The sequence below is a fragment of the Thermobia domestica genome, chromosome 2, assembly GCF_964235325.1.
Source record: "Thermobia domestica chromosome 2, izTheDome1.hap1.1, whole genome shotgun sequence".
Lineage (NCBI taxonomy): Eukaryota > Metazoa > Arthropoda > Insecta > Zygentoma > Lepismatidae > Thermobia > Thermobia domestica.
The window spans coordinates 112,895,573-112,909,656 of NC_137455.1; the positions used below are offsets into that span (position 1 = coordinate 112,895,573).

Consider the following 14,084-nt stretch of genomic DNA (forward strand, 5'->3'; position numbering starts at 1 on the left):
TTTCTTCGCATAAAATTAAATGAATTGAAATTTACCACTCCCATTTAAGACATTTTCGGGATGACACGCCAACCTCGGTTTACTAGTCCAGTGGTTCCTGACCTCTTTTGAATGATGACACACTCTACTAAACACCTACAGCATCGCGACACGCTTGTTTGATTTGTTAAAATTAATAATAACAAAATTATAAAAGTGTAAGCCTATAAGTTTCTATAAAATATTGACCTTTTGTAGTATTTAGTATCCTATGGTACTTTTTAAAAATTCATAGTCCTTGTCTATTACTTTAATTAATATAAAACTTGTTGTTGTTGCTACTGGAAGTTTTGACTGGTACTATCTGTCTCAAAATTGATTTTAACTCATTATTAAATGTTTCATGATTGTTTAATTTTTTTAAATTTTGCGATACATTCAATGTGACTGCGCGACATATCACTGTGTCGCGACACACCGGTTGGGAATCATTGTTGGAATATGTTGTGTAATCACTTACGTATCTTTAAATGTTGATAAATACTCTTCCTTTTCTTCATACATTCACTTCATCAATTTATAGTTGTTTACTGTGAATGATGTAACACAAAAACAGTGCTTGAGATAAGACTTGCGTGAACTAGTGTTGCCCACAAGACTCCAGAAATTTCTCATCGTGTAGAAAACACTACATGAAAACGAATTTTGGAAGAAGCTCGACCAGAAACTATATAAACTTATTTAAAAATACCACACAAGCAGTCTTCTAATGTCATTAAGGAAAAATTTAATGAAGACCTCGGTGAGAATTGCCTGCCACAATTTTCCAATCTAAGATCTCTAGATTCCGAAACCAGAAAACCTGTCAATTGTTTATCCCTATTTTATTCAATAACATGGACTTTTTAAAAGTGTATAAATTTAATTTATGAGTAATCTGAAACTAATATCTTTGGAAATAGATACGAGACTTGACCATTTTCTGAATCATTGCAAGCTAAGTGTTCTGATCAGAAATAGATATAGCATCACAGCACTTGAAATTTTGTACACAATAACAAGCATTCAGGATCCCAAGCTCTAATGGCAAGGTGAACGAAGTGCGTTCACGGAGCTTTGAAAACACAAAAACGATTCTGATTGAATGAATCATTTTTTATTGACTAAGCTTACGTCATTCAAAGTGCAGTGTTTGCTAAAAGGTAACTATTATCCTTCAATGGATGCACGCCTTTCACTTTCGTAGGGAGGCGTTTGTATACATTTTTATTATATGTATATGTTCGAAACTGTTTGGGTGTCCACTCAACGCAATGTAGTATTTGCATGGCTACAGGTAACATTATTATATGTGCATTGTCATTTTTTTTTCCTCACTGACAAAACTGGGCTTGACTAACAAAGTTTACAAATGTGGAGAATGTTGTTCATACATGGCCGCACACCTGTTCCACGCGTTAGCGTACGCGCCTTCGGCGTGGGAGATCCGGGTTCGATTCCCGGCGGGAGCTCATGTGGTTCGGATTTCACGTTAATTAGTGGATCCTGTCTCATATAGACTCGCTGCTGAAAGGGACGTTAAACTCAAAATCAACTCAAGTCAACCCAGTTGCATGCCTTAGTGATACATTTCTGATTATGAACCTTTTCACATTAAGCGATTGGTGTGGATAATAGTAGGTTACGTCTGAGACAATACGACACAGAATTTTCGTGAGGAGATAACTCTTCCAATAAAGATGGATTCATTTTTCCATGCGAGACATCACTTTCACGATATTTTCGAGACAAATCAGCTTCAACTCTTGTTTCGTGCGCATCTCTAAGCAACAATCACTTAGATTGTGCGGACATCAGCGGCATCACTTGTCAGTAGAGCATTACTTTTCATGTTAATCTTCGACTAATGTTGCTTTGAATAAATTTTTGCAAAACTGAAGTCTTTTTTCATGTAATCTTTGATTCACAAATCGAAATTGACACTTTTCCCTATTTACTATATAATGATCATTATCATCATAGGTATTTTTCCATTATTGACAGGTCACTTGCTGCAACTGAGAACCTTCCATGCTCGACGGTCTTCCGCTAATCACTTCGTCTTCCCGTACATTTTTTTTTGTTTTGATATCGTCCATTAATTGTAGCCTTCTTCGCCTCTCCCTCTCTTTCCTGCCACCATACCCTGTAGGACGTCTCTCATGATACAATTCCTTCTTAGCTAATGTCCCAACCAGTTTCTTCTCCTCTTCTTAGTAATATCTAAAATTGTACTTTTCTCTCTCACCATTCATTCGTTTTCCGCTCGACCCAGTTAATTCTCTCCATTTTTCTCCACATCCACATTTCGAAAGCTTTCAGTGTTTTTAATCATTTTTATGTAATGCCCATGTTTTCTGACCCATACAATACAATACTCCACACTAAGCATTTTATGAGTCTTTTTCTCAACTCTTTATTCAAGGTCCCACAAAATAGTATTTTCTCCCTCCTAAAGGCTTCTTTCGCCATTCCTATTCTTGCTTTTATTTCACGTTAACACTTCATATCATTACTAATAATACTACCCATGTATCGCAAACTAGTCACCTGTTCTATTTTCTCCTCTCCTATTTCTATATTTGACACCGACCTTTTCGTTCTAATCACCATGGCTTTTGTATATATGTATAGTATCATTAAAATGTACAGAAATGAACACTTGTTGTCATGTAAAGTGAATCCAAGTCCATCCTCATGCGTGCTCACTAAATTAATTATGGCTACAAAGTGAAGCCCCCGTATTTCGTCCACAAGGAACAAAAGTAGGGAATGTGCGAATAATTGCCGCAAATTGTAGTCTTTATCCAGCCAAAATTCTCAAGTATGAATGATCTCTAAACCGGCTTTTACTTTGTTGCAAATCATTTGCAATTTGCTCAGTCTTAACTTCTATGATTAACACTTGAACTATTGGTGATCGTGGAAGTCGCAAACCTTGGATATTGTTTGAAAAATGTTATAAATACAACTTACACGTGTTTGTTTGCGGTTGCCATTTATTTTGAGATTTATTTGACCCTTCATTATGAAGGTTACTTCTTACTTTAGACATAATTACACTGTTGTTGACTGTTCTTGAACTGAGAACGATAAGTATTCCTTTTACAGAGGTTTATTTGCAATGCTCTTTAAAGAACTAAACATTTTTGTTCGCTGAATAGATTGAAAATATAGGTTCTTAAGAACATGCCATCATTACAAAATTTAAATGTACACAAGACTTGTCTTCTTACTCCTCTGAGATCCATCTTTGTTATTCTCAAAGGTTAACCTGAATCTTTGCAATTTCTAGTAGTTTTGCATTGCCTCTGGTGCGCGGAATTCCTCGTTTGAATTCAGGCCATGTATATTTATAGTAGGCAACATTTTTCATCACGCCCATATTTCATCAACTGTAATTATGCGTTTCAGCAGAGCATCCTCTTCTTCCTGAAATCTCTTCAGATTGATGCGACATGTTTATCTCTACTTCTGTATCTCACTTAATTGATGTAGCACCCACTTTGCACTAACTTCTTGCGCGTTCAGGTCCTCTGCACTAAATGCGGTGCACTGTCTTTGCCGGAATCCTTGTTTGCGCTTGTATTCTGCAAGTGTCCAGCGTCTATCATCACGAAAGCACTGTTGCAGTACCATCACCCGTGTATCCTCGTTCGCGGACATAGGACATCCACTGCGTGGCAGAATATAGGTAGATACTCTGACCCGTTTGAAAGACGCTATCAATCTCGCTACTGTTCGGTAGGGTAGAGCTCGCGCACCTAGTGCTCCCTGTAACTCTGTGTAACATTCCTGTGTATTCCTACTGTGGAGAAATGCTACTTCCATGTACGTACGTTGTTCACTCTTTATGATCTCCATTCCGGACCACTGTCGCTCACCTACTGAATTTCGGAGTGTGCTCAAACATGCAGCTCTATCCACATGCACTATCTAGTGAAATAATCTGTTTATGTATATGGGTGTTCATTTTTATTTATCACTACTAATTTTGGCCTATGTGGATTTCTCTTCTTTTTCTATGGTGGCATTACTAAACTATAGTACTGTGTGTTCAGTTTCCATTTGAACATTCGAAAATAAGGGATGTTAAATTATATTGTTTCCTTAATTTTCCTTTTATTATTATTATTATTATTATTATTATTATTATTATTATTATTATTATTATTATTATTATTATTATTATTAAATATTTGCGTAATCGAACATGACACATGTGAATTCCCCGCTTCACTTAGAATGTAGTTTCCTTAATTGCAGCTCCCACGTATTTTTAAATTTTTCTTATAAGCAACTATAAACACACAAAACAATATACCTATAATAATTCTGGAAAGTAGGTAGTTACATTTAATAACTGCTATTTATTTATTTACAAATGATACAGATATTTGAATGTCTTTCAACTACGATGACATTAAAGTACGCACCTACTAAAATTCACTCACGTTCTCTAAAATTCAGAAAAAATGGAGAAAAGAGTAAGAAGTTCATATATAATATTGGGTTTCCACGAGTGGGTGTAATGCTTTGATTTTAAAAATATTTTAAAAAATCTTCTTGTTTATTTTATAGCAATTAGTCTAAGACTTACGTATGTTTTTCTTTGTAGGATGGCATGGATTTGGATGACTTGCTCCCCCAAGTTGGGGAGTTTGGATTGTACCAGAAACTCCTATTGTGGCTTGTATGTCTACCTGCCTGTATTCCTTGTGGATTCAGCGCCTTCAATCAACTCTTTATGTCAGAAGAACCCGATCATTGGTGTCGAGTGCCTGAACTGGAGCTTCCTGGAGTTAGTCCAGAGACTAGAAGATATCTCTCTATTCCTCCGGACCTGGTAAATAATACTTTTCTTTGGGTGAAGTGCAAGGTTCTCCGGGATATGTTTGACAGAAATAGGTGTTTTTTATATTTAATTGCTAACACTAAATCTCTGTATAGTCAGTGAATAACAAGTAGCACTGTCACAGCGCACAGCGTATGAAGAAATTTGAGAGCTTCCTCTTGGCTAAACCGTTAGCGTACGCGTCCCTGGCGTGGAAGACCCAGGTTTGATTCTCGGTGGGATCTAATGTGGTACGGATTCCACATTAAACTGTAGGTCCGCGTCTCATATAGCCTTGCTGCTGAAAGAGACGCTAAACTAAAAACAAAATTAATCAATCAATCAATCAAAAATGAAGGAATTTGATTTCTTCTCTCTTCATTTCTTACTAGTGGGGGCGCGGTGCTTAACGGTAGGGCGTTTACCTCTGGTAGGGTCCCTGGTTCGATCTCCAGCCAAGTAAGTTTGTGGTAGACAACATAGGTTGGATCTCAGGGCACCTCCTTTCCTCCCACTTTCTCATTCCACCAATTCTTCCATCATGATTCATTAGCCTTAATCATCGTCTCCTTTAGCCTAAAAGAACATAACCGTGTGATGTTAAATGAAATTTTTCATTTAACTTCATTTTCAGTCTATTCAAAAGTCTTTAGTGCTGTCTTGACAATCAATGTTTATTATATTTAAGATTTACTAATGGCGTGATACTTTCTCAAGTAATATTGAAACAAGAATTGCTAATAAATTTTTACCACTTCCGGATTTAGTAAAGAGTTAAGCATGGAGATGAAGTGTATTCTTCGGACGCTTAACTGATTATAGGAATTTTTTTCTCGCTATCTATTATCGTTTTTATTCTACGTGATCAATGTCGAAACAGGAACTGGTTGGATCTACCACTTCCAGTGGATGGATCGTCTCTATTACGAACCTGATTCTCAATTTTTGACCCTGTTTATCCTGGTTTAAAATTGACCTGAACTATCTAGTTCTTTAGATTTCGTATCTCTGGGATTGACATACATTGTAAATATATATATAGTTTATGGCAAAGCAAACTTCTTAACTGTAGCACAACAGGATGGACAGTGAAGTAAAACCAGGATGCTATCCTAATGTCTGTAGTGAAGATAAAATAAAAGTTGGTCGTCTCCTTAAGGTATAGGCCTAGAAGGGGTAAGGCTTCTCACTTCCGCGACTTCGACACATAATAGAGGTGATGTAATCACACATCTTTTATCCCCAGATTCCTGCAGATACTCACTTTACAGAGGCTCAACGAACCCCTGCGCCGCATTAGAATGCTTTTACTCTTCGTTACTCTAAAAGTATATCTTGTTTTTAAAAATAATAATAAATAAATAAATCATAGAAGTAAGGTAAGACTACATTTTATCGATATAAAGCAATAGTTGGAACATTTGTGTTTACGAGGTAATCTTCTCAATGACTCATTCAACAGGTCGTACCTGATATTAGCATGCAAAACATTGTGGCTTAGAAACACGTAATTTGACCAAAAAAGGAAAGCAAGTAAACAAAAATTATAAAAGTAATAAAAAAAAAATCATCAATATAAACAGTTCCTCAACTACTTGATCTCAACTTGTTGCAAGTAAAGACCTTTCCTCCCTTTTCTTTATATATATATATATATATATATATATATATATATATATATATATATATATATATATATATATATATATATATATATATATATATATATATATTTGGTCTAGGAATTAATTCGTGCGGTTGGTACGCACACATTGAAGCTGTAGTACAAACACAAAATACATAAATACCTTAAGAAAAATATTGTCCATCGCTAGCCACCACTTTCGCCCATCTGTCAGGCAATGTACGGATTCCGTGGCGAAAGAAGTCCTCATCCTTGGAAGCGATCCAGTCAGAGACCCATATTTCGATATCTTCTGAAGAAGTAAACCGCTGTCCAATCAAATCGTTGTTCATGCAATCGAACAAGTAGTAGTCCGAAGGAGCAACGTCTGGTGAATACGGCGGGTGGGGTAAAACTTCCCATCCGACATTTTCTAAATAGGTTTTGACCGGTTTTGCGACATGTGGGCGAGCGTTATCATGTTGAACAATAAGTTTATCATGTCTGTTCTCCCATTCTGGTCGTGTTCTGGCCAGAGCTTGCTTCAAACGCATTAATTGTCGTCGATAACGTTCTCCATTCATAGTTTCACCCGGTTGCAGCAGCTCATAGTACACCACACCTTTCATATCCCACCATATGCACAGCATAACCTTTGCACAGTGAATATCTCATTTTGGTTGTGATGGACCTGGTTCACCTGGTTTCACCCAGGCCTTTTTTCGTTTAGGGTTCTCGTAATGGATCCACTTCTCATCACCCGTAATAATTCGATGCAGAAACCCCTTTCTGCTCTGTCGTTGAAGCAGCAATTCGCAAATGGTTTTTCGTCTTTCAACGTCTCTGTCTTTCAACTCATGTGGAACCCAATGTGACATCTTTTGAATCATTCCCATGGCTTTCAAGCGTTTGGAGACTGTTGTTTGATCAACGCCTAATGCTGCTGCAAGTTGTTCCTGCGTTTGACACGAATCCTGCTCGAGCAATGCTGTCAATTCTTCGTCTTGAAATTTTTTTGGCTGTCCAGCTCGCTCTTGATCTGCCAAGCCGAAATCACCACTTCTAAACCGTGCAAACCACTTCTGACACGTTCGCTCAGCTAGAGCATGGTCACCATACACTTCCACCAAAATACGATGACTTTCAGTGGCACTTTTCTGCATGTTAAAGTAATGCAGCAGGACACCCCGCAAAAACACTTTATCAGGCACAAATTGCGCCATGTTCACTTAACTACAAATTGGTGTTGTTGACGCTTTAATCCACTGCCCTATACTACGAACGATACGCGATGACAGGGGTTTGCAACACATGTGTGGATACACGGAACTGTGGGACGCTCCGTTCGTTGCGCCATCTCTTGTCCACCCGCACGAATTAATTCCTAGACCAAATATATATATATATATATATATATATATATATATATATATATATATATATATATATATATATATATACAGTGAAACCTCCCTTAACGGACACCTCTCAATAACGGACACCTCTATAATACGGACAGATTTTTTTGTCCCGGCAAAAATATATGTTCTCTTATGGAACAAAACCCTCCTTTTTACGGACACTCTCAGATACGGACGCGAACAGACCTTTTTTCCCCCAAACGTTTCAATAACCTCTTCATAACGGACAGGAATTTTTCTCGATTCTGCGATATATTACAGGAGACAAAAGTATTTTCCCCACAAGTGTATCTATCATGAGTCTAGACCGGTGAACCATCAAACGGAACACCTTCAAGCTGAACTTTAAATTATTTTATTCTGCCCTCAATAAATTGCTTTCTGGGGGAAATTCTAGAAAACCTTCAATAAGCTATAACACTCATGCAGGGTCAGTCGTATGGCCAAGAATTCTATACGAAAGATCTTCCCTTCCCTAACAAATTTAGTCCTTTTTCCTCTGGACCTTGCATCTTTCCGACAATTTCATAGATAACAAAACAAACGTTGTTTGTTTTACAATAACATTTTCAACGAACGTTTCCTCTCTTACATTCTTAGTAAAGCAACTTTCTCTAAGATGATATTCTTTGCGATTGGGGCTGAGTCAACAAACATATACACTCCCAATAACTTGCCTTTTCATCCATTCCGCCAGTACACAAACAAACACACACACACACACAGAGATATTTTTTCCGCAACCGTACTGAGGATTCTCAGTGGACACTAGCTAATGAGTTTAGCCGGTTAGTTGGTTCCTAACGCATCTTTTGAGAAGGTCCTGAAAATTTGAAATAAATGAAAAACTCTTTCCCTCCCGCTTTCCTCTCCCATGTAGGAAGAAAATGATCATACATGCATTGTCTTTTGCAATATACGAATATATTAACACATCCCCCAGCAATAATACTATTTAACATAAATTAATTTCTCCTTCATCCCTTCCAGTAATTCAAATACGTACTAAATAGAGTATTTTCATATTGAATTTTACGTATTTACGCTCATACATAATATATCTACTGTATATTACTCCATAAAATTACCGTTGCGAGAAATTAAATTACTGTAACCTCTCTGTAACGGACACCTCTCAGTAACGGACAAAAATTCATGTCCCACTGGTGTCCGTTATTGAGAGGTTTCACTGTATATATATATATATATGTGTGTGTGTGTGTGATGTGTGGGAGAGTTCCCAATATCGCACCGGGTTCTAAATCGCACCACCCCTAATTTAAAAAGAATCGTAGTACTAACAGGCATCTGGTAGTTACATTAAGTACTCAAGCATATTTCCATAATTACAAAGTAAAGTGACGACGTTCAGTAAGTTATGTGTGTGTGAATTTGCAGTACAATATAATTGGAGTATTCCTTACTAATTTTCGGGGTATTTCACAGTAGAATAGGGATTATGGTAAGAGAATTAGCTTACGTTTCAATAAGTAGTAATAAACAAAATAATAATAATAATAATATAGTGACAAATGCAAGTGATTCCTTTTTAATTTGTGAGGTATGTAAAGAATATATATATATATATATATATATATATATATATATATATATATATATATATATATATAATATTTAAATGATGTAGTTTCCCAAATCGCACTACTACCGTGTGTCCGAAATCGCACCAGTGCGATTTTGGCTCCCGTGATGAATTGTTTTTCCTGGCTTCTTTCTCGATACAATTCACACAAGGTGGGCACATGGCAATATGAAAAATGGTCTCCGGAGTCTATGAATCGTGCTTCGAAAAAATATATAGAAAATAAAGTGACGCTGCCCAGCCCAATAACAGGAGGAAATAGAACTACCAACATGCAACCACAAAGAACAGAAGTACTCTCATCAAGTCCTTACAAAAAACTTCTTGAAGAATAACGCCAAAGGCAATCAAGAGTATCCCAACGTGTGGAGAGACCTAACCTTTCTGAATCGTCAGCTAGGTCTGCATGTGCTTCAGGAAACCTTAACATCAAAAAGTGTATTCGAAAAGTAGATACATCCAAATCACGATGCTCCGAGCTACATATTCGCAGTGTTTCAAATGTGGCTTTTGAAATCAATGAACAAGATTGGTTCAACAACAAAATTGACAACAAAATTTAGTCGAAGATATGGTACAGAGTGTTTTGTGTAAAGTTTGGATACATGAGTCTTGTGCGGGTGTTTCAGGAGATGGACGTGCATTCCAATGTGATTGTTGTGCACATAAGGTGTAGCTGTTTGTTTTACATAAATATAGATAGATACTTTACGTTTCATAGGATTATGAAAAACATTGCTCATTGTATCAACAATATGGATATTTTTCTTTAATGATATGTTCTTCCTCGTATTAATAACACTAAGATAAAAGAATGTGATATATGATAGAAATATTAATTTGTTTTACTTATAGCTTGCATTTCTATTTAGCTTATTTCTAAGGTGTTATTTCTGTACTTGGTTATTTACATTGCAGTATTTTTTCTCTTTAAACATCTATTATACCCAAGGGTAAAAGTGGATCTGAAAAGGTACGGGACGGTAGGTAGCGGCATGACGTCACACCATCCTCTTGTCTACCTCTGCATTTTTTTTTTTTTTTTTTTTTTAGGAACTGGGGAAACGCCCTATATATTCATTGAAGGGATCTTACATCATTTGGCCTAATCCTCGTTTCGCCTAATCAATTATCTGACACTTTTATGACAGATAAAAGATAAGCTTTATTTTCGCCATTTTAGGCGAAATAAGGATACTCGTTTGACCTAATCCTCGTTTTGCCTGAAATGGTGGACTATAAAAAATCGTGGAGATAAAACTGGAGGGAAATTTTTCGGAAAAAATATTCCCTACTATGTGAAGAACTGAGAAATACAAATTAGTTTTCCCATAACTAATTTGTAATAGGACTATTTGCTTTCGGAAAAATGTTTCGACAATTGTACAGTTATTTTTCCGTTCCATTTTGAGAATATTAATGCCCTCACAGGGTGTATAGTGACTATATTTGAGATGAGAGAAACACAAAACGTTACACCTGTTATTAATTTTGTTTAAAGATGAGTGCTGTTCAAAAGTAACTTTTAGTTTGCAGTTTGTTTCCAAATATCTAATATTGTGAAATGGTACTGCTAATCGGTACGTTAAAGGAAATATAGTTTGTGTGTTTCTTCTTATGTAGGTGCAAAAGTTATTTTATTGTAGGTTTTGCTGATCTTTCAGAGGATTTCATTCCAGTTTCAACGCTTTTTTGAAATTGTTAATGCATTATAAGAGATCCGATTGTGATTCTATTGTAATTACAATTCGTATGAAATTTGTAACTATTTCGAGCTGGATCTGACAAAAGATCCCTAAATTTGCTCATAACTTAACAATGGACAATTGTGATCGCAATGAGTGATTTGTGACAAATTGCTCCACTGACAAATTGCTCTTTGGATAATTCCACAATTCAAACTTCTCAATGTATTACTGACAAAGAAAGAAAAAATATATTTCATTTCTTATGTATTACTTTTGAAATTACAACTTTTGAGTTGAATTTCCACTCGTTTCACATACTACCGGGAATGTCCATAGCATAAGTCTCTGAAATGCACAATGAGATTGAAATCCGGGCTTCTCGGTGGTTGTTTCAGCAGAAAGAAGTTGAATGCTCCTCCAAACAGATGGTGGCCAACCGGGATCTGTTACGAGGGTGGTTGTTCTGCTGGTACACTCCATTTTCACTCGTATGACAGAAATAAAGATATAGTTGACTCTGGTGATCTTCGTACTTCCATACAATACGGGTGAATAGTAGGTACCAAAGGTCCAAAACATTGCTTTCAGAAAAACACTATAAATCAACATGGTCTCCGTTATCTTGTACAATTCCAACCTGACATGATTTCGTTGGGCTGGCATCAAATTATAGATCACTATCGGCGTGATGAGATTGAAATCGAGACTCATCGCACCAGAGTTTGCTGGTTTAAACCAGCTGTTAAAAAAAAAATGGTTTAAACTAAAAAACGAAAAATGAGATTGAAATATGTGCTAATTACCAAAACTTGTTAAATCCATCACGGCAACAGATGCAAAACCAGTTAAATCCCTCTTCCATATTCAATTACATTCATCTCAAACCTGCAAATAACCTAATGAGAAAAGCAGAATCAAACCCGGTTAATTCCATATTTCAAACAATTTGAGGTTTCGTACTGTATAGGATTAGTTTAGTAATCTGAATATTTATTGCAACTCTTTGTAAATCATTCGAAATTTTATTTGGCAGAATTTGAAGTGTGTGCTTTCATTGTTTTTTTTTTTATTTTTGGACTGACAATTGAAAAAAAAGAGAATGAAATCTTTAGTTTTACGTCTCACGGTTATGCCGGTTGGGCTAAAGGAACGGGGATGATGAGAAATGAATGAAATGGTGGAATGAAGAAAGTGGGAGGAAACGAGAAAACCCCGAGAAAACCCACGAGCACGGTGTTTGTCCACTACAAAGTCCACATGGCGCGAACTGGGATCGAACCAGGGACCCCAAGCATCGGAGGTGAACGCTCTACTACTGAGCCACCACGCACCCTGGACTGAAAATGGAGACACTATACGTCTTAACCTAACTGTTCGTGAAACTTTTCTGTGCTTATTTGCTTTTCTTTAATAATTACTAGACAAATACACGCAAAACTGAAAGAAAACGATACTCTAAGCAGCGATGATCATAATTTTATCAGACAACACCAAAATTGTCTAGAAAACGTACAAGACACATGAAAAACTGGAAACGAAATATAGCCAAAAGGACAAGATGAGTGGACTATTTATGGTTAAAAGTCGTTTGTTTTGTATTTCAGGGTAACTCTTTACTTTGAACAGAACATTGTTGGATTAGGTTTTCTCTAAACGGTCTCTTCAGCTTCAGCAGAACCTCTTTCTTAAAATGTCTCCTGTCAATTATCATTCAAAATTATAACATGCTTCTGGTGCAACATGTTAAAAAATTTTGCCACTTATTTACCATTTCTGATTCTCTTACTGCCACTGTTTTGCTCAAATTCAACATTTGCACATTTTGTTTTGCTATATTTCAAATTCATATATTGGGATGATTGGCAAATTAATATTCACCCTATGTTAGTTCATAAAAGGTTACAAACTCTTCCAAAATATAGTCATTCAGTTTAGAAATTTATACGGATAGGTATAAATAACTCCGCTTGTAGTTACGAAGGGTTTGACGATTGAAAGCAGCTCAAAGCTCACGTTTTACAAAGAGGTTTTCGAGGAATAGAAAACCGAGAAAATTTTGATTCACCAGAGGACGACGACGATATGGATTTCCATTTATTAGATGATGATGGATAGGAGGTTACATAATTCAATTTTTTGCACATTTGGATCCATTGTTTTAAATTAATGTAGCATTCATGTATCCATATTCATTTGTGCCAATCTTGTGCAATGTATAGTTGATAATACATTCCCTCCAATATTTTTGTAGGCATAATACTGATTTCTGACTCCGACTCTCTTTCTTTTTGATAGGTTTTGTATCTTGAGCCTCAACAAAAATGGCCGCTCGTCCTGATGCAAAAGCTGTTATTTCCATTTACATACGCAAAACCTGTTAAAACCAAACTATTTTCTTAAATAATGAAATTCACAGACTAGTGTGATTATATAGCTTTCGACAGACCAACACTCACATTGTTCTTAATTTTTTAATGTTTTCTAGTTTCTAATGTTATTTTACAATTATGACATGTTTAAACAGTTTTCCTTGATTTGTCACAAATTTGAAATGTGAATTTAACGGGTTTTGCTATTCACCTACTCATATATATTCGTGTATATCCATGGTCCTAGTAAATAAATAAAGAAGTTTTGGTAATCCTAACTCCTCGAAAATAGTTAATATAATATTAATCTATATATTTTGCATTTCTTAATTCTTTATATACTACGGAATTTTCTCTTATATAATTTCCCTCTAGTTGAATTTCCACGATTTTTTCTTATTGTCCGCCATTTTAGGCGTAACGAGGATTAGGCCAAACGAGGATCCTTTTTTCGCCTAAAATGGAGGACACAAATATTATCATTTATCTGTCATAAAAGTGTTAGATAATTGGTTAGGCGAAACGAG

The 14,084-nt window shown here is 36.0% G+C and overlaps 1 protein-coding gene across 3 annotated transcripts in view; it reads left to right on the plus strand.

The window, feature by feature from the left end:
* CarT (Carcinine transporter) overlaps positions 1–14,084 on the plus strand; it is a 370,341-nt gene that overhangs the window by 316,141 nt on the left and 40,116 nt on the right. For all 3 annotated transcript variants that reach the window (XM_081745089.1, XM_081745097.1, XM_081745080.1), the window contains one exon: positions 4,637–4,864. In XM_081745089.1, the coding sequence (XP_081601215.1) occupies positions 4,637–4,864 (228 nt within the window). The remainder of the gene's footprint in view (positions 1–4,636; positions 4,865–14,084) is intronic.